The sequence below is a fragment of the Rhineura floridana genome, chromosome 14 (assembly GCF_030035675.1).
Source record: "Rhineura floridana isolate rRhiFlo1 chromosome 14, rRhiFlo1.hap2, whole genome shotgun sequence".
Classification (NCBI taxonomy): Eukaryota; Metazoa; Chordata; class Lepidosauria; order Squamata; family Rhineuridae; genus Rhineura; species Rhineura floridana.
Window position 1 is genome coordinate 39,889,180 of NC_084493.1, and position 27,161 is coordinate 39,916,340.

At 47.1% G+C, this 27,161-nt stretch overlaps 1 protein-coding gene across 1 annotated transcript in view; it reads left to right on the forward strand.

Moving 5' to 3' along the window:
• The window catches only part of WDR72 (WD repeat domain 72), a 118,255-nt gene that overhangs the window by 31,105 nt on the left and 59,989 nt on the right, over positions 1-27,161 (forward strand). The window contains exons 5-11 of the mRNA XM_061594949.1: positions 560-734; positions 3,102-3,178; positions 7,947-8,066; positions 10,281-10,426; positions 10,753-10,849; positions 12,902-13,043; positions 13,765-14,010. Coding sequence (XP_061450933.1) covers positions 560-734; positions 3,102-3,178; positions 7,947-8,066; positions 10,281-10,426; positions 10,753-10,849; positions 12,902-13,043; positions 13,765-14,010 — 1,003 coding nt within the window. The remainder of the gene's footprint in view (positions 1-559; positions 735-3,101; positions 3,179-7,946; positions 8,067-10,280; positions 10,427-10,752; positions 10,850-12,901; positions 13,044-13,764; positions 14,011-27,161) is intronic.

The following is a 27,161-nucleotide window of genomic DNA, read 5'->3' on the forward strand; positions in this document are numbered from 1 at the left end:
GCCTCCATAGGGAATGCTTTTACAGAAACAGAAACGGGGGGGGGCACAAGTGCCATTTCTGTACAAATGTCAGATGTACGCAATGCTCAGACAACTTGTATCTCACATTAATCATATTCTGTTCACCCCTTTTGGGGTCTTTGGGCCAAAGATCAGTATAGAAATAAAACCATACAATTCCATACCCTGATATTGGACTGGGGGAGGGAGGACCTCTAAGCTCTGGGTACCAGCCCAAAGGGGGTGTAATTCCATGGCCTGAGTTTCTCTATGGAAGGCTGACCTGTTGCCAGGGAGAGGCCAGGGTGGTGCTGGCGGTCTCCTTCCTATGGGAAGCTCACAGTGCCAACCAATGTTCATGAAGCCGTGGTCCTCTTGGTAATCAGCAAATCACCCATCTGCATGTCTGAATCTGAGAGTAGCCAAAAGGCATGTTAATGTGGTGGCCACTATTTTGCATCCTAGCACACAAAGCAGAGCCCTATAACAGAAAGCTGTCTTCAGTGGCCTTTGTGTGGTCTTGATGGCTCACCTGTTGTGGCTTTTCCCATTTGCTTAGTACTACCACAGCTCGTTCCGCATGATGGGAGAGGGCTGGCTCCTGTGCTGTGGGCAATATAGCGATATCCTCATCATTGATGCCAAAACCCTGGCTGTGCTTCACACATTGACATCTGCTCATTCTTCAGACTGGATCTGCTGCCTGTGCTTAGTGCATTCCCCTAGGATCCAAGGTAAATGAAAGGTGGAGGTTTCTGTGGGATTGTTGCAAATGCGTGTTCACAGGCGCCAGGGAGGACCAGCGCCAAAGTGACAGATTTCCGTATTGGCATATGCTTGTGGAGGAAAACACCTGTGTCTGCTTGATATTACTGGTACTTGTGAGATGTGCGGAGCGTGAGGCTGCAAAGAGGTGCCCCGAGAGAGTGGGCTGGCCAATGCCCCTCAACATGCCTGTCCCCTGGTTCCTCCCAGGTGGCTCCTCTGGGCCCTCTTTTCTCCAGGCTCCCTTTTCCCTTCTCGGCCCCTTCCGCTCCGCTCGCTGCATCCTCTATACCAGCCTTTCCCAGCCTTTGGGTCCCCAGATGTTGCTGGACTACAATTCCCCTCATCCTTGAGCACTGGCCATGCTGGCTGCAGGGGCTGATGGGAGTTGTAGTCCAATAACATCTGGGGACCCAAAGGCTGGGCAGGCTGCTCTGGGCCCTCTCTCCAGCCCCTTCCATCTCCCCTCTTCTCTTGCCTTGCCCCGGCTAACTTCTCCTTCCCGGGACACTCAGCTGATCCCAAGGCCCACGTTCTCTTCCTTTGGCTTCCACAAACCTCCTTTCTTAGGGCACTTGCACAACCTAAGACGTCCCCCGTTTTCTTGGGCTATAAATAGGCTTCTGTGCCAAGGCGCTTTCTAATGATACCTTGAAGTGCCCTCCTGTGTTCTTGCTAAGGCAGGGCTGCTCTTCGGCCTTGCTCAGAGTGCATCCCCAAGACTAGCACCTCGTGGGAGCACTGGGCTCAGAGCTGCAGCAAGACGAGGAGCTGAGCCCTGGAGCCCTGGAGCGGAAGCAAGTGGGTTGGGAGAGGTCATCTCCGTCGCAGGGACCCAGGGAGGAGGCTGAGGGACGTGCCTCCTCCTCACTGCCAGCTCCTCCTCCTCCTCCTGGTCATCTGGTGGATCTTCGCTTTCCTCCTGAGGAGTCTCTTCCTCTAAGGAGACCTCTGGCAGAAGGGGAGAAATGGGGTCATGATGTGGTCAGGGAAGTTATTTTGGGGTGGGGGAGGCATCTGTGAGATGAAGGACTTCAGGATGTCTTGGGGCATTATTGCTGGTCCCTCCAGGGGTTCTCCATGGGATCCCAAGTGTTTTCCTCAGAAGTGGTCTCCTCTGGACCTCCGTCAGATAGGATCCTGACACCAATGCTAGGAGCTGAAAAGCAGATGAGATTGATAAAGGGTATGCTTGGCGCACTACCTGGTCATGCCACGATGGCACCGAGCTTTGCGATGGCATATCACCAGACTGGTTAATAAGTGGTTCAAGAGAAAAGTGCATAGGAGGACAGCAAGAACATCAACCGTGGTATGCAGAGGCTATCCCGAATTTTATACTTGCCACTTTTCAAAGACAGGCCTTCAAGAAGCAGCTGGAGAGCAACTTGTCAGGGATGCTTTAACTTGGATTCCTGCATTGAGCAGGGGGTTGGACTGGATGGCCTTATAGGCCCCTTCCAACTCCACAGTTCTGGGATTCAAACAGGGCCCTGCCCCATGCAGCCTCCATCTATTGCCTCATGCTGGGAGATCAGCCTCATACGTGGGCTGCATCAGAAAACCCCAGAGCTGCCAGGGAGACCAGGCGGATGAGTATGAAGGAGGGTGTTCCGAGGAGACAGCTCCAAGAACCAAACTCTATGTACAGTCACTGGCGATCAGAGAGAGAGCGAGCGACTGAGAGGGGGAACTGTTTCCAGCCAGGAGCCCTGGCGTTTGGTACGTTCTGCAGTGGAGTGCAGGAATGAATAGTCTGGTAAGACTTGTGGTTGAAAGAGTAATGAGGTTTATCCCTACTGGGAAATAAAGTCATTCTGAGTAAGGCTGACATGTTGCTACTGTAAAGCCATGAGGCTAGCACTCCCAGGCACTATCTCTGGCTGTCTAGAAAAGGAGGAAGGAAGGGAAGCCCAAGAAAAACCAAGAAGTGGTTATTTGAAAGAAGGAATCGGTGAGAAAAAAATAGCTTGCCTTTCTGTCTGACCCCCCACTTTTGAACCTGGAGGCTTTTGCAGTCACCACCGTTCAGGAGGCTAAATTTGTGTCTGTTGTCTTTATCGAGCCTGCTCCGGCCAGCCCTGAAGAACTACAGTTACAACATTAATATAGTGCTTGTGACCAGCATTGGCCCTTTACTCCCAGCAAGGAGGGGGTGGATGGGATCTGGTGGATCATTAGCAGCATTAGCTGAAGACCTGTCCTTCAGCCTTCCTTGGCGCCACTGGCTGTCAGAACTGACCCAAATCCTCCTGCCTGCCCCTCCCCCGTGCACATGTGTTCCAGCTCTAACGCCTCCCTGCGGCGCTGTCTTCATAACTCTTAATTTTCCACAGAGGATTCCTTAATAGCAGTATCTGCAGCGGGAAACCTTAAAGTCTGGGATCTGTCCTCATCAGTCAGCAAGATCCAGGTAAAAAGCTGCAATGAGCCATGAACTGGGCTGGCTGCTGCCATCTATCAATATTCTCCATTTCTTTTCTTTTTTAATAAATCTTGAACTGTCATGCTGGTTTTTTACAGAGTTGCTTAATTTTTAGCTTTTATTCTGAATGAGAAGTTTTGGATCATTTGTATGACCAGTGGCAGGAACAGGAGAACAATGCAGGTTGATGGTTCAAGGAAGAAGGAAGGGCCAACACGCCTCTAGCACTCTTGAACCTGGCGGCTTCTGCAGTAATTTCCTGTGTGGATGTCAGCGCAGCACCGCCATTCTGAAGGCTAAATTTATATCTGTTATTTTTATCCAGCCTTTTAGGGCTTAAAGAACTACGGTTAAAACATTAATACAATAGATATGAAAACAGTAAAACAGCATGATTAAAATGTAGCGAGTCAACTGTAAAATCAGTGAAAGGTTTGATGGAGTAAAACCTTTTTAGTATCCAACTGTTGTCCATGCACTGGTAACCTCCAGGATGGATTACTGTAATGCACTCTATGTGGAGCTGCCCTTGGGGTTGATCCGGAAGCTGCAGCTGGTGCAAAATGCAGCAGCGAGACTGCTCACTGGGGCAGGGTATCGTCAACATGTTACTCCGCTGCTGAAAGAATTGCGCTGGCTGCCTATTAGTTTCTGGGCCAAGTGCAAGGTTCTAGTTTTGGTGTACAAAGCCCTATACAGCTTGGGACCAGGATACCCAAAAGACCGTCTTACCCCATATATACCCAGTTGATCACTGTGCTCTGCAAGTGAGGGCCTCCTACAGATACCATCTTATCAGGAGGTTTGTTCTGCAAAACTTAGGAAATGGACCTTTAGTGTAGTGGCACCTACCCTTTGGAATTTCCTCCCCTTAGATGGGCCCCAACTCTGCTGTCTTTTCAGTGCCTACTGAAGACCTTCCTCTTTCAACAAGCTTTTTAAATAGAGACCTTATTCCAGTCTGTGTCTGTGCTGGAATCACTTTTTAACATGTTTTAAAAGCTTTTTTTAATGTTTTTCAAGATGCTTTGTTTTAATATGTTTTGGTTTAATATGTTTTAAAGTCTTTTGTTTTTTAGATGTTTTAGAATGTTTTTAGTGTTTTTGTTTGCTGCCCTGGGCTCCTTCTAGGAGGAAGGGTGGGATATAAATTTAATAAATAAATAAATGGAGTTGTGTGTCATCTGCCTACTGGTGACACCTGGGTCCAAACATCTGTATGTCCAGTGCTTTCATGTAGCTTGTTAAACAACATGAGAGATTAGATTGAGATTGTTTAACGGCCTCTTTCCTGCCCATGCACGGGATTGAGGGTTCTTCACGTTTTCCCTTAAGCCTAAAGCTCTTCAGAGTCCTTGTAGTGTATCTGAACACGCAGACTCAAAGAGGAAATCCCACCAGAGACTTATTTCAGGAGTGAATAAATCAGGAAAAATAATAGAGTTCCACAGCGGAAGGAGATTATGCTTTTTATTGACTACACATTTCTATATGGATATATAAGAGCATACATAAACTCTGGCCATAGTAAATCAGAATCAATAATACAACACCAATACAAGTTTATTAAGTTATACAATGTGTTATTTAGGCATTTCACACAATATAGTTATGCAGTCTAGATATCATAACATATAAAAGAATGAATATATTGAAGTCTCAGCCATGGTGGCTAAGACAAGCCCTGGAATTTCAGCAGTCCTGGCAGGCAAACATCCGTTGGAAACATTGGATCAGTCCAAGAAAGGCAGTACAAAACTGCGGGAGAGAGCTCTCTTTTATAGACTCTCAGGCAGGCAAACTGATATGCAATCCCATAACCTTTTCTTTCCCACAGCCAATTAAGATCTTTCTCAGGACTTAGTTAATCTAGCTAACTAGACATCCATAGAGTCCCTGTAAGGCAACGCATTCCTGCCTCTTCATTATTGACAAAAAACTCAGACTGTTGACCTAAAAGCCAAAGTCCGGCTGTGCGCCCAGACTTCCAGGAGGGGGGAATGGGGAAAGAAATGACTTGCCTTTTACTATTAAGTGCACTGCACTACATTAGAACTCTGAGGGGGGCAACTTATACTTGAAAAGAATCTGAATACATAGGGCTTATCCACATGGGAGCATAACTTCATGCTAAAGATGCTGTTTTTACCTCCATTTTCTGTTTGCACTGTCCACAGTAGCTCAATATCAGATGTAAACACAGTGTTTTCTATTTACACTGAGGGGAAGCATCAACCCTGCTATTTCCTAAAGACCACACCCTCTAATTTAATATTTTCACTCCCTCTGGTTACCTGGCAACTGAGCATGCTCAGTTTGTTCTAGCAATAAGTTTCATTTTTAAAAAAGTAACCCGGAAGTGTGATTATTTGTATTTTCTCTGGTGCAGTACAGCTAAAATACAAATCTTTGTTTGAGCAGTGTTATTTTTTTGTGCACAAGTTAGGGGGGAAAGAAAAATAAGGCACCGTTTGCAGCAACATAAAAAAGTCTTGCAGAATGGGAGAGAGCAGTGGACATTTCTCTTTAGCCCACAGGAAATGAAATAAAAGAAGGGCGGAGAGGGGAGTGGGCGTGGAGACGGGAACGATTGACATACCCACCTAAATGCATCAGAGCAAACCATATGCAAGCCCTAGAAATACGGAGTGAAGACATTTTTTCCTTTCCTTTTTGGATTATATCAGGATTGGGTTAATACGGATTTACAGGGGGAAACTGCGTGATAACTTCTGTTTGCCAGTAACGTCATGTGAACCATGCGGATTAAAAGGGGAGGTGAGTAGCACCAGACACACAGTAAACCACTGTGTAGATGAGCCCATAGACATACATAATACTTACATAATATATCGGAGGCCCACCACAAGATGCAACTGAAGCACCATGAAAGAGTGGAGTGGAACACTAATCTCCCAGCACCACCTCTGGAAATGGCGGGAGCCACTGTAACACTGAAGTCCCCATGCCTTATTTTGGCAAGGCAGACCAGAGGGATACCTTGGCCAATGGCAGTGAAAGCTGCTTCATTTGTCTTCCAGTGTGGACAATCTACCAGGCTGACCAAGGTTGTTTCATTCTCATAGCCAGGCCAGAAACTACTGGAAAGAATACAAATGGTCTGTGTCATTCAAAACTGCCTGGAACTGAAACACCATTGCTGCTCCAACACCTTGCCAAAGTATGGCAAGTTGAACATTGTGTAATAGTTGTTGAAATCTGTTGTGTCCAAGTTAGATATATTTTAAAAAGGCCAGGGCGCCACCTCTTTAAGGGAATGTCCAGCAAACAAACATGCAGCCCACTGCTTCCCATATTGGGCGTCTGGGTGGCCACTGTGAGAACAGGATGCAGGACTAGACAGGCCCCCTTGGCCTGGTCTGGCTGGTCCAGCCCTGCGTTTGTTCTTATGGTATCTTAATCCTGCCAAAATAGGGAGATGAAGTTCATCAGCCATACAATGGGGGTGGGTGGGGGCAAAATCATTTAAATAAAGATTAAACAACATCAGCACAAGAACACACCGTTTCTGATCCCTTTAGGTATTGAATAGGGTTAGATAAGATGCCTAGCTATGTGCCATACTTGCAGTGTTTGGATTAAGAGCTTGTGTAAGGGCCCTGAATTTAAAAAGTCACTTGTGTTGTGTCAACATTGCCTCAACACACCTTGGGATGTTAGGCTTTGATAATCACAGAAGCCTTGACTGCTCCACTAAAGCCATAAAGAGTGCTTAGACTGGCCTCTCTAATGGATAATTCCACAAGAAAAGGGTAACACCTTAAAAGACTCTGCAGCGCCTAGCAGCAATTTGCCTAACTTCAGGTGGCTGAAGAAGAGTTTCCCCAATACCTGAGCATATGGGGAGCTCCACATGGGAGCAAGGGCACCATCTTCTTAGCACCTTGCAACTGCAGAGGAAGGGATGGAGATGATGATGATGATTTATACCCCACCTTTCAGCCAAAGGCCCTCAAGGCAGCTTACAAAGAAAAATAAACACAGGTATAAAAATACAATAAAAATACAACAAAGGCAATACAATTTACCAATATTAAATTAAATAACAAATAACATTATCATGATCGGCACCGCCAAGAAAGAGGAGGTGGCGTTAGCTGGGGCGGTGGCTCCTGTGAGGCAGAAGGGTGACAGGCATTTGTTGCAGCGAAGCTGTTTGCTGTCTCAGCGTTGTCTTCTCTGTGTCCTCGGGCTTGCTCAGCTGCTGCTTGGGGACCTGGGCCTTGCCTGGAGCAGGAGGAGGAGAAGGACGCGGTGGCGGCAGCTGTTGAGATGTAAGGAAAAGATCATACAGTTGTGCTAGAGCTTCAAGATGTTTTCCGCTCCTTAACCTCATACATTCATAGAAGCAACAGAATGTTACAGGGGTGCTGAAGGGTGGTGATGGGAGCCTTATTGCTGGGGATCCCATGGCCTGTGCCGGTGCAGCCTTCTGAACAGGTTCAAGCTTTTTTTGCTCAAAGATCAAAGGCAGTATTTACATCTGCCTGCAAGAAGCCTGTGTTCTGGTTGGCATTCCTCCTGATACCTCTTTGGCTGCCCTTCCAAAAATGTGTCATCTCATTCGTGTAATTCTTCCTGCAGATTCTAAAAGGCCTTCAATTTTTGCCTTGTTCTTTTCATATTACGGCCAAAGTCTTGCATGAGAGCCAGCGATGCTGATGGTGATGATGCTGATTTGCTCTGTCTAGTTCAACACTACCATGTCTTGTTTTATTTTGCTTTCAATATGCAGGAAAGGCAAACTATTCATGAAAGGGAATCACAATCACTGGATTGTACTTCCTGCCGCACAATCAGATTCTGCACCTACACCGGACGGCTTCTCCTCGTTGTGTTTTCCACCTGTTGGAAGGTACAGGCTACAGAATCATGCAGTGGAATATTCTCTCTTGCCTTCCTGTAGAACTTCAAGAGCTTATGGAATCCCAGATGATGAGTGATGAATGGAAAGTGAAATAACCATAAGTGAAATTGCAAAAAATAAAATAAAATAAAGGAAGATCAACATTTGCCCAAGTTGGAAAACCAAATGAAACCAGCATCAGCAGTAGTATAGTGCAGGGTCCCTTCATAATAGTCGCAGTCATGCCTCCTTCTAAGATTATAGAAAGACCTGGCCAGGCTGGAATGCAGCTTTCTGCTTCTCTCTCGCTGTCTCCACTTGACTGTCCTTTCTCTCTGTCAGAGACATTGCTTAAACTACTGAAAGTGTCTCCACGATTTATCTCCTGCTGCTACCAAACTGCTTGATGATGTAGATCAACATTTGCCCTGTCATCAGGAGTCATCAGGAGTCACTGTCTCTTCTGCAGTGACAGAATTCTCACTCCCCACAATTTGTTTTGGCTTTTTGAAGTTGGAACTAATGCTTGCAGTTGACACTCATTGGGGCCTGCATAATTGATTCAGAAAGCAATAAAAAAACACAAAATTTAAAAATCTTTCTCGGAGGGGGGTTTGGCTTTTTTGCTACTGGGTTAAGACAAAGCCTGTTTTTCCTAAATGAAGGAATTCACACTCTCTAAGCAGGCCATTTGTTTTGCATAGAAATTTATAATCTTTTGAACTTTGCCACCTTCTAGATTAGGTAGGAAGGGATTTCCCCACCCCCTCCTGCTACCGCCCTATGTCTCCCCCTCCTCCTTTCAAACATACCTAGAATGTTAAAAAAAGAGAGAGGTTTTGATCAGGCAGTTTTTCATCATCATCATCAAGATGTACGGTAAGGAACTTCCTTTGCTGAATTTCCCTTGGCTGCCATACTAAAACTCAAGAGTAAGCGCATACAGGCAGAGCTTATGAGTTTTAGGAGTAAACTTAAACATGGAAATTCCTCATCCTAACCTTTAGTGTTGGCTGCGCCTCACACACATTCTTAGGCATATTCACCTTACCATGTATGACACACATATACAACATCATTAAAAGCTGAAACACCATCTCTCTCTCTCTCTCTCTCTCTCTCTCTCTCTCTCTCTCACACACACACACACACACACATACGTATTTTTCTCTGTTTCCCCCCTGGCTTTGGGATAGAACAAAACTTCACATCTTTCTCCTCCCCTCTTTTTGTATTGCTATCTTGAGAATGAGATCCTGTTAACTCCTTCTACCACCACAATAGACATTCCTAAGAACCAATCAGTATGAAAGGGGAGTGTGTTAGCTACTGAGAAGAGTCTTCTCAGTGACTGATTCACCTCCTTTTGCTCCAGTCAGAAGGAAAGGACAAGGAAGCATGTTAGAAGACTCTTCTCAGTGGCCAACATATTCCCCTTTCATGCTGATTGGCTCATAGGATGCTGGAGACATAGGGACCCTGCTAAGATCCTCTTCCCAGAAAAGTAATGGGTCTAACACACACCCCTCAAAGACTTCGTATGTTTTTAATGTAGACTTTGTATGTTTTTAATTACATGTATTTTTTATCTGGAAGCCGCCATGAATTCCAGTTTTGGAAAAATGGCGGGGTATAAATAAAGATAATAATAATAACTGTACCCCTGAGTATCAGTACTGACATCTTCAAATGTCATTTCTTTACCTATAGCTGAAGTGAAACACACTTTCCATTAGGTTACCTGTATCAATATTACAAAATTGGGCCTAAGAGCCTGGGCAGTTTCTACTGGAATGAATTAATCAGTTTCACAAGAAGTTTCCACCTAGACTGGGTAATGTGCTCTGGCCAGGAGCTCCAACGTTTGCATGATGCTGCCTGGCCTGAGAGACTCCCCCTTCCCCCACCCCATTAATTGCAGGACAGCCGAGGAGGCAAAACACCCCCCCACAACATCCCCTGCAAGCAGGAGCTACAAATGGACTTCTGGATTAGGGCAAAGATGTTTAGCAATTGTCAGGCTCCACTTCTTCATGGACAGTGGATTCCAATCCTTTGAATGATGGGGATGCCCCACTGTCGGGGGAGTCTTTGCATAAAAGAGCCCCATGATATTGAAATCCTTCTTTCTCCTTCTGCTATACTGAACCTTTTCCCATCAGAGTCATCTCTATCAATGTCTGTGTCTCAACGGGAACACAAATGTTTCTATCTCTGACTTAGATGTATGATTACTGTGACTTTTCCTTGCTGTGGATGGAACTCAGTCAAAATGGCCAGTCCTTTGCTGGAGGCGAAGTCCTCGCTGCTCACAGGATAATCATTTGGATGGAAGATGGCCGTGGCTTCATCTACCAGCTGCTGAACAGGTGGGCTGAGGTGGGAAATGCATAGAAACGTTTCAGGCATCAGCTGAGTTTTGGGGGGCTTATTATGAAAAATCTCTCCATGTCCCCAGGGATCAAAAGGTGGAACAAACCTGCTTTGGCACAAGAGGCCTTGCTCTGCCGTTGTGTGGCCTGGCCGGGGCTGGGGGTGAGAATAGTGATGCCAGACATGTGCAGGTGGGGCTCCAAGAGGAAAAAGCACCTTCTGTTGACTGAACTTGGCAGACTCTGATGTTCCACGGCCAACAGACTGTCACATGGATGCATTTCCAAACTTTTGACATCCTCCCTCCCCTTTATTTATCTAGTGGTCTTTCACGGAGCATACAGCCATGCAGTGGACGAGTGCTCAAAGAAACTGTCCATCCTCTTTTACTGTGTTCGACTGATGTGGGAGATAACCAGGTAATGCCGTTGGGGCTTCTAGACTTAATGTGTGTCTCCTTGACACCACACAGCAGAAATCCACAGCAAACCCAAAACTCAGGCGTTGCCCACTAACTTAGGGTTGTTTCCCCAAAGGACTCTAAAGCTGAATATCTTGCCTCTGTGTGTAAAATGAAGGCGCAACAGCGAACAGTGCATGTCTCCTCTTTAAAAGTGGCTCTCTTCTACAATTCCTATGTTGTGAGCTACCAAATGAATTCTGCACTTAAGACTAAAAGGTAATCTAAATGTGACTTCATGTGGCACTCAGACACATTTCCCCCCAATAGACTACTGATATTTAGCTCCATTTCCTTGAATGAGGTCGTATCTAAACAAACACACACAGGAACCCCCATTCTGAATTCTCCCCCCCCTGTGAATTTAGAGTGGGAATGATGCTGTTTGGCCCCTTGAGCTGCAACCAGACAAGGAGAATTTTGCACTGCCACATGTGGCTGATACTGTCAGATCCCATGATCATGTTGCTGAATAGGGGATCACCAGACTCACGCCTTGTTGCAGGGCCTAATTCCTGGATTTGAGACTGTTAGGCAGTCTGTTACAGGTGAGAAGTTGCTTCAGAGTGGAAGACTTTTTGCAAACAAGGGCTGATTTTCCTCCAAGGGTTGTGAGAGGGAAGAATTCTCTTCCAGGAGATACTGTAGATCCTGGAGAGAACGTTAGTGGGGAGCTCTAGGTGACGACTTATGATTTGCTGTCCTATAGTAGGTGACTCCTGGGTACCCACTGGCCTCATTGATCTGACTCTTTTCAGGAAGATATAGTAATTTTGCTTGAGGTAATACCAGTAGGCAATTGTCCCTAATATACTGCCCCTCCCAACCTGAAACAACTACCCATGATTAATGGGCCATCCAATAGAGAGAGAGACCTATGAACTCCCCCTGGCAACAACCTCCAGTGCCAACTCTGTCCCCCTTAAGGGCTTCTTCACACACACATTTTCTAACATGATATATGTTATCATCATATGTGTAAGCAGTGCCCTTCTGCTATTTACACAGGCCAAACCATTTACATTAGTATTTACATTGTTCCATTTTATTCTCTATGCATTATGCAAGAGAATAAATGGATGCAAATGAGACGCAAATTGTGATACTGAGAAACCATTTAAATCTCCCTGGGCATTCTATGAAAGACATAAAAGCCGGTGTGCTTCAGCAGAACTGTTCAAGAAGAGGCTCCAGGGTGAAGCTGCTGAGTTGGATTTTATATGCAGGTTTGAGTTCAGTTGAGACTGGGAATGGCTGGCTCACAGACACTGTGGAAAGGAGTTGTCCCTCATCAGGTGTTTGTTCATCTTACTCTGGCAGTTTATCATCTGTTGGGTACACGCAGTCCTGGTGTACGGACCACGGCTCAGTGGCAGATCACATGCTCTGCATACGAAAGGTCCCATATCCCATCCCTGGCAGTGTCAGTTACTGTTGGAAAGGACTTCTGCCTGACCCTGGACAGATTGGGCAGTCACTGTAGGCAGTAATGGGGTAGATGGGCCAATGGTCTGATTTGGTGCAAAGTAGCTCTGCTGTACTCCTGTGGCTAGATTGTTTACTTTGTCTGTGTAATAATGGGGCATGCCTCTCTCTTGGATTGCCGGGCCTCCTGGCTTCACCCTCACGCCACCTTCTGTACCTGTGCATAGAGAGAGACCAAAACCCTGTTCTTACGTTCCAAAGCATGGTCATGCTCCAAGGTCTGCAGAGGTGCGGTGGGCATGGCTAGAGGAACATGCTGATGTAAGGGATGGGGGCTTGTGGGCACAGTTTTGCTCCCCATCTGAATAGGAGCATAGATAGATATAAACTGGAAACTCTGGATAATTCTTCATACATTTGATGAAGTGGCCTGTGGCCCACAAAAGCTTAGGCTACAATAAATCTGTTAGTCTTTAATATGGCACAGTATTCTTGGTTGTTTTGCTGCAACTGACTAATACAGTTATTATTATTATTATTATTATATTATTATTATTATTATTATTATTATTATTATTATTAACAGAGTTTCTCTTACATTATGGGCTTTCTAAATGAAAGAAAAGAACCTTTTTATAAGATCCTTTATTCTGGAGAAGCATCTGGGAAAATCACTCTGTGGCATATTCCTGATGTACCAGTTTCAACTCTTGATGGCTCTCCAAAAGGTAATTCAACTTTTGAATTATTCAGAAAAGCATAGCTTAAAGAACTGCAAAAATGGAGAAGGTTAGAGGTCTCTAAGAGGAGGAATGGCTTTCGAGGAGAAGAAAGCCACAATTCCTGATTTGACTGAAGGCAAGTTAATTACCAAAACAAAGTAAAACCTTTGCAAGTGAATAGGTGCTGGAATTCAGCATTCAAGCCCCATGGCTTGAATGTGGACAGAGACAATATATTCCCCTTCATTTGCCTGTTTTATTCAAGGGTTCTTCAAATTTGACACTGATACATAATACAGAGGGTGCTGCCAGATGGGACTTAATATTGAAAATGAGTTTCAGATTTTGCTAACAGGTCACTGATAATAGGGTAAATCTGGATTACATTTAAATAGGTAAAAAATTACAGGCTGACATTTTAATGCCAACAATGTTGTGTGGATGCTGTGAAAAAAATTGTATGCATGAGGAACACCCACCTTACAATAAGCACCTGCCTGGAAGCACCTAGAGAGGAAAAAACTAGGATAGAGACTTCGTCAGATTTCCTCTGACACACTGTGGCACAGTGAGACTTGCTTTAAAAGTGGGATCCGAAAGAAGCCATTCTGATTTCAGCAGTTGTGGCCTATACTTTACAAGATGAAATCAGCCATGTCTTTGAATTTCACCTCAGTACCCTCACACAGTTAGACTTGAATGGTTCCTTGTTTGTTTTTCTCCCTAGAAATTCCAATAGCAACATCCTGGACTCTTCAGAATAACTTTGATATCCACAGTCCTGTGGCTGAAAACATCATTGATCACCTGTGTGGAGCTCACAGCGGGACTGGAAGTGCCACCATCACTTCCTCGGTGTACATCCCCACTCTTGATAAGCTGGTGTGTGGATGTGAAGATGGCAAGATTTTCATTGTACTAGCTCTGCATACTGCCAAGGCCAGGCTGCTGGAAAACATTTCCTTGCTGAAGGGTGAGTGTTGAAGTGGAGAATCCTGCAGAATCTCAGTTCATTTGAGATTCTGGCTGATATAATTTATTCATGTATTTTATTAATTAAAAATTTATGCAGCTTAATATAATAACAAAAAATCTCTAAGTGGTTTACATAAAAATAATGGGTTGTATGTATCCAGTTAAGTTCTACCCAGAGTAAACCCACTGAAATTAATAGACGTAAGTTAGTTATGTCCATCAATTTTAATGGGTCTACTTTCAGCAGGTCTCCATCTCACAAATTAACTGAGGGAGGGCATTCCAGACAGTGGGTGTTATCACCGAGAAGGCGCACTTGCTTCTGTGCTGTCACCAAGTCGTAATCGGCCGGTTGTAGAACAAATAGCAAGGTCTCCTTGGAAGGCCTTAAAGATCAGCCTGGCCTGTGCTTTTTATTTTTTTAAAATTTTATTTATTAGATTTATATCCTGCCCTTTCTCCCAGTAGGAGCCCAGGGTGGCAAACAAAAGCACTAAAACACTTTTAAAAATCATAAAAACAGATGTTAAAATATTTTAAAACAAAACAACCATTAAAGACATATTAAAACAAAATATCTTTAAAAACATTTTTTAAAAAAGCATTAAAAACATATTAAAAAGCAATTCCAACACAGACGCGGGTCTCTTCTCTTCTTGAAAGAGGAAGGTCTTCACTAGGTGCAGAAAAGATAACAGAGATGGGACCTGTGTAATATTTAAGGGGAGGGAATTCCAAAGGGCAGCTGCCACAACACTAAAGGTCCACTTCTATGTTGTGCGGTACAGATGGTGTCTGCGGGAGGCCCTCACCTGCAGAGCATAGTGATTGACTGTATATATAATATGGGGAAGACGGTCTTTCAGGTATCCTGTCCTAAGCTGTATAGGGCTTTGTACACCAAAACCGGAACCTTGAACTTGGCCCAGAAACTAATAGGCAGCCAGTGCAATTATTTCAGCAATGGAGTAACATATTGGGAATACCCTGCCCCAGGGAGCAGTCTTGCCACCATATTTTGCACCAGCTGCAACTTCCAGACCAACCTCAAGGGCAGGCCCACATTGAGCTCATTACAGTAATCCAGCCTGGAGGTTACCAGTGAATCGTCAACAGTGGTCAGGCTATCCCGGTCCAGAAACGGCTGCAGCTGTCTTACCAGCCGAAGCTGGTAAAAGGCACTGCTAGCCACTGAGGTCACCTGGGCCTCTAGCGACAAAGATGGATCCAGGAGCACCCCCAGACTATGGACCTGCTCTTTCAGAGGGAGTAGGACCCCATCCAAACCAGGCAACTGACCAATTATCTGAACTCAGGAACCACCAACCCACAGCTCCTCCATCTTGCTAAGATTCAGACTCAGTTTATTGGCCCTCATCCAGCCCACGACCGAGTCTAGGCACCAGTCCAGGGTTTGCACGGCCTCTCCAGATTCAGATGTTACAGAGAAATAGAGCTGGCTATCGTCAGCGTACTGCTGACACCTCACCCCAAATCTCCTGATGACCGCTCCCAGGGGCTTCATATAGATGTTAAACAGCATGGGGAACAAGATGATACCCTGGGGCACCCCACAGCACAACTGCCTGTTGGGCTGTGACCCATGGGCATTACTGTCTCTAGTTGTTTTCCATAAAGCCTGCAAGTTTGGAGAAGTAACAGTTATCTCTTGGCCTGAGAGTGAGCAGACATCCAAGGCCAGCGGTTGTCATGGTAACGTGAGATAGCAACTGGGAAAGTTCTAACAGAGTCTGTAAGTTGTGTCTTCTGTGTATTGTCTCTGAACGGAGAGGTTCTCTTCTGTGTTTATCTTTGAAGAGAGATGTACCAGAAGGGGGGTGACTGAAGAAACTCTACATGTTTTTACTCTTAAGCCTTTGGCCATATTGTCTTAATAAAGACTCTTAACATGCTCTAATGCTCTGAAGAAGTTTCTTGCTCAACTTAACTCCAACGTAATGTATGCTGTTTCACGCAACAACGCACACACGTCAACAAGGGTTATGGGCCCAGATCCACTGTGCATTACACGGGAGTAAGTTGCTGGTCTGAACGGCAGACGGAGTTCCAGAGGGCAGCTTGATTGATTGTACCAGACGGAGGTGAGCAACATGGCTGTAAACCTGTCTGGGGGAGGCTTGCCAATGGAAAGATTGACGGAAAAGAATTATGGCAGCTGGAAGCTGAGGATGCGGGCTTTGCTGATAACAGAGGATTTATGGGACATTATAGATGGACCACCCCCGGCGGTATTGACCGCGGCCTGGAAGCGCAAAGATCAGAGGGCGCAGGCGTTTATAATCTTGGCTCTATCGGATTCTCAACTGATGTGTGTGAGAGATGAACCGTCGGCTAAACAGATGTGGGACGCGTTGCAGGATTTGTCCCAGGAATGGCAGCGGAGGCAGGAGGCGCAGAGAGCCGAGCTGATGGAAGCTGTCAGAAGCAAGGAGGAGAAAAGTGCTGAACCGGAGGAGGCAGCCGAAAGCAAACAGGATTACAAGCATCAAAGGTTAAAGGCTTGTTATGCCTGTGGGGCTCGTGGGCATCTCTGAAAAGACTGTGCAGTCAAGCGTAACTCCAGGGAAGGAGGCTTGAAGCAGGGAAGTGTGAACTTTATTTGTAAACAGAAGCCACAAACTTTAGCACCTATTGACTGGCTTGTTGACACCGGGGCAAGCCATATATTAATTAAAGACAGAAGTTTGTTTTATGCTTCAGAAGAAGTGCAAGATTTTGTGCAACTTGCAGATGGATCACACAAAAGGGTGGAAGCCCGAGGACTGGTGAGATTTAATAAACTTGGGATAATGTCAGAATGTTTGTTTGTTCCAGAATTGTCTCATAACATTTTATCAGTTCAAAAACTGGTGGATTCTGGGTATTGTGTAACATTTGATAGAGGAAAATGTTTTCTGCAGAGAAGAGGCAAAGTTGTCTGTCAGGGTTTTATGACACAAGGGCTGTTTAGAATGTCCATGGGTGTGAAGTGTGCTGATGCCTTGAGTTTAATGGGGCGGAAAGAGAATGACGGTCAGAGCTGTAAGAAGACAGCTGTTAAAAGCACACAGCCACAGTATTCATGTAATGCAGTCAGGCTGATGCCTGAAAGAGTGCATCGCAGCCGAGTTTACAAGCCACAGGGTAAGAGACGTGGCAAACGTGCACCCAGAGCACAAGAGAATGCATATTTCAGAGTTTGGTGTCCAGAAACACAAGCGCAAACATTTAAACCAGATCTTGACATAAATCTGAAAGGCACAAAGACAAAGAGTCTGGTTTTGTCAGGAGCAAAGACAGGAGGTCTTGAATGTTTTGTGGATGCAGATCATGCAGGGGAGCTGAGCAGTCGTAAGTCAACCTCTGGCATAGTTGTGATGTGGCACAGGTCATGCATTGACTGGAGCAGCAAGAAACAAAACATGGTGGCTGACATAATGACCAAGCCTTTGTGTTAGGAGAAATTTGGCAAACTGGTGACAAGGCTTGGAATGAGTCAAAGTTTGATTGAATAAAGTTCTAGCTAAATGTACAGAGATGTTCTGAAATGTACTGCAATGTACTGAGATGTAATATGGATCTGTATGATGCAATGTATTGAAATGTATTACCTTTGTATTGCTGAAATGGAAAAGTTATAGATGCAATGGAAAGTATTTGCAGTCTTAATGGAAAAAAAGGGGGGTATGTTGGGCTGTGACCCATGGGCATTACTGTCTCTAGTTGTTTTCCATAAAGCCTGCAAGTTTGGAGAAGTAACTGTTATCTCTTGGCCTGAGAGTGAGCAGACATCCAAGGCCAGCGGTTGTCATGGTAACATGAGATAGCAACTGGGAAAGTTCTAACAGAGTCTGTAAGTTGTGTCTTCTGTGTATTGCCTCTGAACGGAGAGGTTCTCTTCTGTGTTTATCTTTGAAGAGAGATGTACCAGAAGGGGGGTGACTGAAGAAACTCTACATGTTTTTACTCTTAAGCCTTTGGCCATAATGTCTTAATAAAGACTCTTAACATGCTCTAATGCTCTGAAGAAGTTTCTTGCTCAACTTAACTCCAACGTAATGTATGCTTTTTCACGCAACAATGCACACACGTCAACACTGCCAGGGGGTGGAAAGACAATCACCCAATGTGATTCTCTGAAAACAACCCTGGAAGTAGGATTGGAACAACTGTAAAACAGTTCCTCCGATACCCATCTCACCAAGTCGGTCCAGAAGGATACCATGGTCAATGGTAACAAAAGCCGCCGAGAGAGCACGTAAGACTAGCAGGGTTGTACTCCCCCTGTCCTTCTCCCAATAAAGGTCATCCATCAGGGCAACCAAGGCTGAGTCGCCCTCAGGACTCCTTAAGAGACTCTCCAAGGAGCGACTAGAGACTCTCCAAGGAACGACTCCCTTTGGTGTTGCCCCTTCAGTGGTTACCCAGCTGGCAGCAGACCCACCACCCAAGGGCAGCCCTGCCCCCTGACCCAGCCAGGAGCTGATGCAACAGGCTGCAAGACTGAGTGCAGCCTCTCTCTGGAGTCAGGGTCTGTCATGGGGTCCCAGTCCTTGCAGCACTTACCAGGGACTTCAGCTGTCTCAAGAGAGAGCAACTCGGAGCAATCAATCAATCATTTATTATTACGGTCAAAGGAGCAAGCAAGCACCCAGATGCTCAGGTACTCACTCCCAGGGCAGGTCTTCTCCAGCCCCCCAGTGCTGCACCTGTTCCCCTGCCTGGCCCCTAAGTACTCTGGTCACTAGCTGTTTAGGGCTTCAGTGTCCACAATAAAACATGGAAATTAGCTCTGTAGCTAGTAGCCAGTGACCACCATGACCCTGAGATCTTTCCCCTAGTTACTTACATCCTGTTCAGACCATCAGTATATATGTGAAGTTAAGGGTGTTTTTTTTTTGCTTTAATTTACATTATTTTCTGCTTACTTAGAACCACATTTGCCGTTCTCTTGCCTGTTGACCCAGTTTGGAAAGCTTCCTGCGGTCATGTTTGGTGGTCACCTCTGTGAATAACACTTGGATGCATTGCATTTGCTTTCAGTGAATCACGAGGTATGAATGGTGACTGGTCAGCAAAGAAGGTTGAACAGAAAAAGTATATATGAATATGTGAAATATATTGGTTTGGATCCTAAATTAAGGCAAGTTTCCAGACCCCTGATAACACCTCTGTGGAAGGCGAGGGGCCCTCCTGAACAATATGGGATGAGGCACAGGGGCCTGAGGGGGGAATTGCCTCAAACTGGACTTGGATCCTATGAAAAGTTATTTAAAAAGTTAATGGAAGGAAACAGTCTCATTCTGTCTGCAGCAGGCTTCCATGCCCATCTCACATCTGACCGTTTGGAGTGGCTGCTCAGGGGCCTGAAAGGGGGAAGAGGTGAAAACCTTCTGTGAACTTTCTCCGGTCAGTTTGTCTTAGGACCTCCTAGACCCATGTCCTGACTTAGCAAGAAGTAACTCAGTACCAGAATGTCCAGACAGAAAAGTCGCTCCTTTGGGACATTTAAGTGGCTTCTCCAGAACGAGACAGCTCCTGTCGCCCATAACTCGTCAGGCAGTGGAGGGCATCCTCTCCCCTCCTCTGTCGTCTCTGCAGGCACCCGGCTGGGCCAACCACAACGGCACTGTTGCAGAGAGGCCGCCAGGAGGAGCAGCCAGCACCATCCTCCAGATGGCTGCTGTCAGGCAGGCTGGGCACCGCTGCCAACCTAGGAGGAAGAATGGAAAGGCCTTCCTTGTCCTTCCTCCAGTCCCATCATGCCCGGCGGCCTGGTAGTGCTGCTGCTGAATGCCAGGTTGGTACATAATGAAGCCATGGCAATCCACGATCTCCTCATGGATGAACAGGCTGGCCGGGCGTGCGTAACTGAGACCTGGCTGGATGTAGCTCTGCCCTCCGGGCACTCAGTGCAGAAGTGGTGGGGGAGGCATTGCCAGAAGTCGTAGATGTTTATTCTCCCTCACCAGGACAACCACTCCCCCTTGGGGTTGCACTCCATGGCCCGCGTCAGACATGGGGTCATGAAGTCAGGCTGGGGAGAGTGTCAGTGGACCACCCACCTGCAGGGTTGCCCGGAAGCCTTCCTGATTGAGCTGGCTGAAGTTGTCTCCAGTGTGATCTTGGAGGAGTCTGAGAACATTGCCCTGGTGACATCAATATCCATGCTGCAGTCACCTCAGGACCAGCCCAGGATTTCATGGCCGATATGGCAAGCAGATGGTCTCAGATGGTCAGCCCAACACATAGAGCAGGGCTCCTCATGGAGAAAGAAAGGGGTGGTCTGGATGGAGGAGGCTGCATTTAACCCTGTTGTCATGACCAGACTACTTCCTGGTAAAGAATGGACATTTGGCATCAGCCCCCCCCCGCAGGAGTGGGGACCAGTTTGGATGGCCTGCCCCCAGAGGGTCATGGGAACTGGCAGATCCCTGAATGCACTGGGGCATTTCCTGATGCATAAGAACATTAGAAGAGCCTGCTGGACCTTCCCAGCCCTCGTGGGCAATCCTGAAGAAGTAGAACAATTGGTCATGGAACTAACCAGTGGGACAGTGACTCTGGACTTAATTGTCAGTGGTGCCAGAGCCTGGTGCAAGATTTAAGGGTTGCTGAACCATGCTGAACAGGAACCAAAATGCTATCAGATTCAATATATATATAAATGGTCAATTGCCAAGAAAATCCAACAGGCTCACACTTGACTTCAAAAGACAAAACTTCCAACAATGAGGGATTAAGAACACCAGAAGCGCCTGCTGGGTCAGGCCAAAGGGGGGCATCTGGTCCAACATCCTGTTCTCACAGTGGCCAACCACATGCCCCTTCTGGGAAGCTCCAGGGCCTGATGAACTGCATCCCAGAGTATTGAAGGAACTTGCGGATGTACTCTCAGAACCTCTTGTCATCATCTTTGAGATATCCTGGAGAACAGGAGAGGTGCCGGAGGATTGGAGATGGGCAAACGTCGTCCCGCTCTTTAAAAAGGGTAAAAAAGAAGATCTGGGGAATTACAGGCCGGTCAGTCTGACTTCAATACCAGGAAAGATATTAGAATGGATAATAAAAGAGTCCATTGGCAACTATCTAGATGACAATGCTGTGATTAGAAGGAGCCAGCATGGGCTTGTCAAGAAAAAATCCTGTCAAACTAATTTCATCTCTTTTTTTGATCGGGTCACTAGCTTAGTAGATGGTGGAAATGCTGTAGATGTCATCTATCTAGATTTCAGCAAGGCGTTTGACAAAGTCCCCCACGACCTTTTGATTAGCAAACTAGTCAAATGCAGACTACATGGAAATACTGTCAGGTGGATTCACAACTGGTTGGAAAACCGTACTCAAAGGGTGGTCGTCGGTGGCTCTGCTTCGGACTGGAAGGAGGTCTTGAGTGGAGTGCCACAGGGTTCTGTCCTGGGGCCGATACTCTTCAACATTTTTATCAATTTTATTTTTATTTATTATTTCAATTTATATACCGCCCTTAGCAGAATAGCTCTCAGGGCGGTGAACAAACAAGATAAAATACAATATATCATAGTAAAAAAAAAAAAACATGTACAAACAAACAACAGAAAGCACAACAAAAACGAAATACAACACAAATTAAGAAGGATACATGTTAAAAGTAGAAAGATTAAGAAAATTAAAAGATTAAAATGCCTGGGAGCATAAAAAGGTCTTTACCTGGCGCCGGAAAGATAGAAGTGTAGGCACCAGGCATACGTCTTCGGGGAGGCTGTTCCACAACTCAGGGGCCACCACAGAAAAGGCCCTAGATCTAGTAACCACCCTCCGGGCTTCCCGATGAGCTGGTACCCGGAGAAGGGCCTTAGATTCTGAACGAAGTGAACGGGTAGGTTCATAGCGAGAGAGGCGTTCCACAAGGTATTGAGGTCCCACGCCGTGTAAGGCTTTATAGGTCAAAACCAGCACCTTGAATCTCGCCCGGAAGCAAATAGGGAGCCAGTGCAGACGCGCCAGAATAGGTGTTATATGCGAAGACCGACTGGTCCTCGTCAATAGTCTGGCAGCCGCGTTCTGCACCAGCTGAAGCTTCCGAACTGTCTTCAAGGGCAGCCCTACGTAGAGCGCATTACAGTAATCCACTCTTGAAGTTACCAGAGCATGAACAACGGAGGCGAGGTCGTCCCTGTCCAGATAGGGGCGTAGTTGGGCTACCAGACGAAGATGGTAAAATGCATTCCGTGCCACCGAGGCCACTTGGGCCTCGAGAGACAAGGAAGAATCGAAAAGAACCCCCAAACGTACCTGTTCTTTCAGGGGGAGTGTAACCCCATCCAGAACAGGGTGAACATCCACCATCTGAGCAGGGAAGGCGTTCACCAGCAGTGTCTCGGTCTTGTCTGGATTGAGTCTCAGTTTATTAGCTCTCATCCAGTCCATTATCGCGGTCAGGCAACGGTTCAGCACATCAACAGACTCACCTGTAGAAGATGAAAAGGAGAAATAGAGCTGCGTGTCATCAGCATATTGATGGCAACGCACTCCAAAACTCCTGATGACCGCACCCAGCGGCTGCATGTAGATGTTGAAAAGCATGGGGGACAAGACCGATCCCTGAGGGACTCCACAATGGAGAGTCCATGGTGTCGAGTGATGTTCCCCAAGCACTACCTTCTGGTGACGGTCTGCGAAGTAGGAGCAGAACCACTGCCAAGCAGTGCCCCCGAAACCCAACTCCGCGAGTCTCCCCAGAAGGATACCATGGTCGATGGTATCAAACGCCGCTGAGAGATCAAGGAGAATCAACAGAGTCACACTCCCCCTGTCCCTCTCCCGACAAAGGTCATCATACAGGGCGACCAAGGCTGTTTCGGTGCCAAAACCGGGCCTAAAACCGGATTGAAACAGATCTAGATAATCGGTTTCATCCAAGAGCGCCTGGAGCTGGCCGGCAACCACCCGTTCCAAAACCTTGCCCAAAAAAGGGACATTCGCCACCGGTCTATAGTTGTTCAAGTTATCTGGGTCCAAGGAGGGTTTCTTTAAAAGAGGTCTCACTACTGCCTCCTTGAGGCTACCAGGGACTACTCCCTCCCTCAAGGAGGCATTAACCACTTCCTTGGCCCAACCGGTGGTCCCAGCCCTGCTAGCTTTCACTAGCCAAGATGGGCAAGGATCCAGAACAGACGTGGTTGCCCGAACCATTCCAAGCACCTTGTCCACTTCCTCGAGCTGCACCAACTGAAACTCATCCAATAATGAAGGACAAGGCCGTGCTCCAGACACTTCAATGGATTCATCTGTCGCAACATCGGAGTCAAGATCCCTGCGGATACATGCGATCTTATCTTGAAAGTGTCCAGCAATTTCGTTGCAGCGGGCTTCTGATGTTTCCGTAGTATCGTGGGGGCCAGAGTGTAGGAGCCCACGCACGACTTTAAAAAGCTCCGCTGGGCAGCATAGAGATGATCTAATAGAGGCAGCAAAATAAAGCTTCTTTGCTGTCCTTACCGCTTTTGTATACAACTTATTGGTGGCACTTACCAAGGCATGATTGTATCCACTGGGAGTTTTCCTCCATCTGCACTCCAGCCTCCTCCTCTCATGTTTCATCGCTCTCAGCTCCGGGGTATACCACGGAGCTGTATGAGCTCTACAGCGGAGGGGGCGCGCGGGAGCGATCGTGTCAATAGCCCGGGTCATTTCTGTATTCCACAGTGCGACCAGGGCCTCGACAGGAGCACCAGTCCTATCAGCCGGAAAATCTCCCAGAGCCCTCTGAAAACCTGCGGGATCCATCTGGCTCCGGGAGCGGATCAACTTAATAGATCCTCCACCTTTGCAGAGGGAAAGAGCCGCTGTAAGTCTAAATCTCAGCAAGCGGTGATCTGTCCATGACAATGGGGTAGATGAAAAACACCCCACCACCAGATCACCATCTCTATGTCCAGTGGCGAAGATCAAATCAAGAGTATGTCCTGACACATGCGTTGGGCCGGTAGAAAATTGAGACAGCCCCATTGTTGTCATGGAGGCAATGAAGTCCTGAGCTGCGCCAGATAAGACAGCCTCGGCATGGACGTTGAAATCCCCCAGTACCAAAAGTCTAGGGGATCTCAAGAGCACCTCCGAGACTATCTCTGTCAGCTCAGCTAAGGAAGCTGTTGGGCAGCAAGGTGGACGGTACACCAACAGTATTCCTAGTCTGTCTCCCTGGCCCATTACAAGGTGGAGACATTCCAGACCAGTCGCCATCTGGACAGGGTGCTTGGTGAGAGGGAAAGAACTCCTATAGACCACAGCAACCCCCCCCTCTCCGGCCCTCAGATCTACCACAGTGCTGAACCAAATACCCAGGTGGACAAAGCTGGGAAAGAGCAACTCCTCCCTGATCAGCCACCCAGGTTTCGGTTATACATGCCAGGTCGGCACCCTCCTCCAGAATTAAATCATGGACAAGTGAGGTTTTATTATGTACCGACCTGGCATTCAAAAGCAGCACTTGGAGATCCGAGAGCTGGCTGATAGGACAACCAACAAACCTGTGGGTATGAGGAGAACCGGAACAAGGCACAGACACAATTTGTCTGGAACGAGTTCCCCTTACCTGGCCTGTTCTCCTCCTAACGCCATACCTCCCATTACCTGTCACTACGTTAATTGGGGCCCCCGAAAGCCCCCCCATGAAGGATGGAATCTTTTCTCCCAGGCACATGTTAAAAATACACAAACTCACACAGACAAGCAATCATACAATCATTCACCCAACAGTAACGCACACACACACCGAACAAACAACGTTAAAATTAATTAGTCCTCTTCAAACAACAATGGCAGTCTCGGGCCCCCCAGCCAAGAACGAGCTGCCAGCGATGGCACCAGGACAGCAACACAGCCCCAAGCAGCGACAACAGCACCCACACACGAGCGGAGAAGCGGTGAAGGCAGCGGAGCCGCAGTGGTAATATCCTGGGTAGCGGCACGGTCCTCGACGACGATGAAAACGCCCGCAACCAGCGGTGGCGATGGCAGCAACAGGAGCCGCAGCGACGAAGTCCCTGGCAGCAACACGGTCCCAGCAGCAGCGAAAACACCCCGCGCGCAAGCGGGCAAGCGGTGACAACGGCGGCGCGGGCCACGGCGCAGAGTCCCCCGCAGTGGCACGCCCCACAGCAGCAGCGACAACGCCCGCATGCAAGCGGGCCGACAGCAGCAACAGCGGCGGCGCGGGCATGACAGATGAGACATGTAGTCTAATGACTTAGATGATGGAGTGGAGGGAAGCCTTATGAAGTTTGCGGATGATACGAAACTGGGAGGGATAGCTAACACAATGGAAGACAGGAATAAAATCCAAAGGGACCTGGATAGACTAGAAAATTGGGCTGAAATTAATAAAATGACATTCAATAAAGACAAATGCAGGATTCTGCATTTAGGCCACAAAAACAAAATGCATGGGTACAGGATGGGAAATACCCGGCTTAGCAGTAGTGCGTGTGAGAAGGACCTTGGAATTGTAGTGGATCGCAAGTTGAACATGACCCAGCAGTGTGATGCTGCGGCAAAAAAGGCAAACGCGGTTTTGGGCTGCATAAACAGAGCTGTAGTTTCCAGGTCGAGGGAAGTAATAGTCCCACTATATTCTGCATTGGTCAGGCCTCATCTGGAATACTGCGTTCAGTTCTGGGCGCCTCATTTTAAGAAAGATATAGACAAGTTAGAGCGGGTTCAGAAGAGGGCGACGAGGATGATAGCCAGTATGGAGAACAAGTCTTATGAGGAAAGGTTGAAGGAACTTGGCATGTTCAGTCTGGTGAAGAGAAGGCTGAGGTGTGACATGATTGCACTCTTTAAGTACCTGAAGGGCTGTCACATAGAGGAGGGTACAGATTTGTTCTCTGCTGCCCCAGAGGGTAGGACTAGGTCTAATGGTTTTAAGTTGCAGGAGCGTAGATTCAGATTTGACATTAGAAGGAACTTCTTGACAGTAAGGCCAGTTCGGCAATGGAACCGACTGCCTAGGGAGGTGGTGGGATCCCCTTCGCTGGATGTCTTCAAGCAGAGGCTGGACAGCTATCTGCGGGAGATGCTCTAGCTGTGGATTTTCTGCTGTGAGCAGGGGGTTGGACTCGATGGCCTACAAGGCCCCTTCCAACTCTATGATTCTATGAGGACCCGAGTGCAAAGAGCGCTCTTCCCTCCTCTGGTTTCCAGCAACTGGCCTTCAGAAGCAGACTCCTGCCAACTGTGGAGGTTGGGCACTGACATCATGGCCAGTGGCCACTGATAGCCTTTTCATGAATTTGTCTAAACCTCTTTTAATGCTGTCCAAGTTGGTGGCCATCAGTTTCTCTTGTGGGAGCAAATTCCATAATTTAACTATGCACTTGTTGAGCTTCAGCTATCCCAGACGGAACAGGGAGGGGGGAGGCATGAGTTTCAGGTGCCTCCGCTACCAGAAGACGCAGAAGATTTGGAAGTTGTTGAGTCTGGGCAGGACCTTGGGGGAGGGGGTGAGTCTGATCTTCAGCCAGTTCCCACAAAAGGCGCGATCTCTGAGGAACAGAGTGCGCCATGCCCAGCTCCTGCAGAGGACCTGTCAGGGGAAGTTCCAGAGGCAGTGCCAACTCCTCCCTTGCCCAGCCGTTCCCAGGATGCTACCAGTGTGGCGCAGCCCCCTGACCTCGAGCCCATTGCTCAGGAGCAGGTGTCTTCCAATGAGCCGTTGGAAACACACACCCCCTTCACCTCACTCCCGCCACCGCGAGAAACGGATGTGGCAGAGACAGGACTTGCGAAGGAGTCAGAGATTATGATCGAAAACGTTCCCTACTTAAGCTTGCCGCTTACAGGGGGGAGTTGCTGAGTCAACTTCCTTCATATGCCGCAGAGCATGTCTAGAGTGTAGTTAGGGATTCTAGTGAGTTAGCGCAGGGTTTTCTATGAAGTGCAATGCCTTTGATGTATCCATTACTCTAATAAAATGAGATTTACTTGCACCCTCGTCTCAGCCCCGTCCTTCTGGCTCTGGACGGGACAGCACTGTGTGAAGAAAGACTTTCTTTTTTCTGTCCCAAATCTTCCACCATTCAGCTTTCTTGGATGTCTGTGAGTGCTAGTATTATGAGAGGGAGAAAAACTGCTCTCTATCCACTCTCTGCATGCCACACATAATTT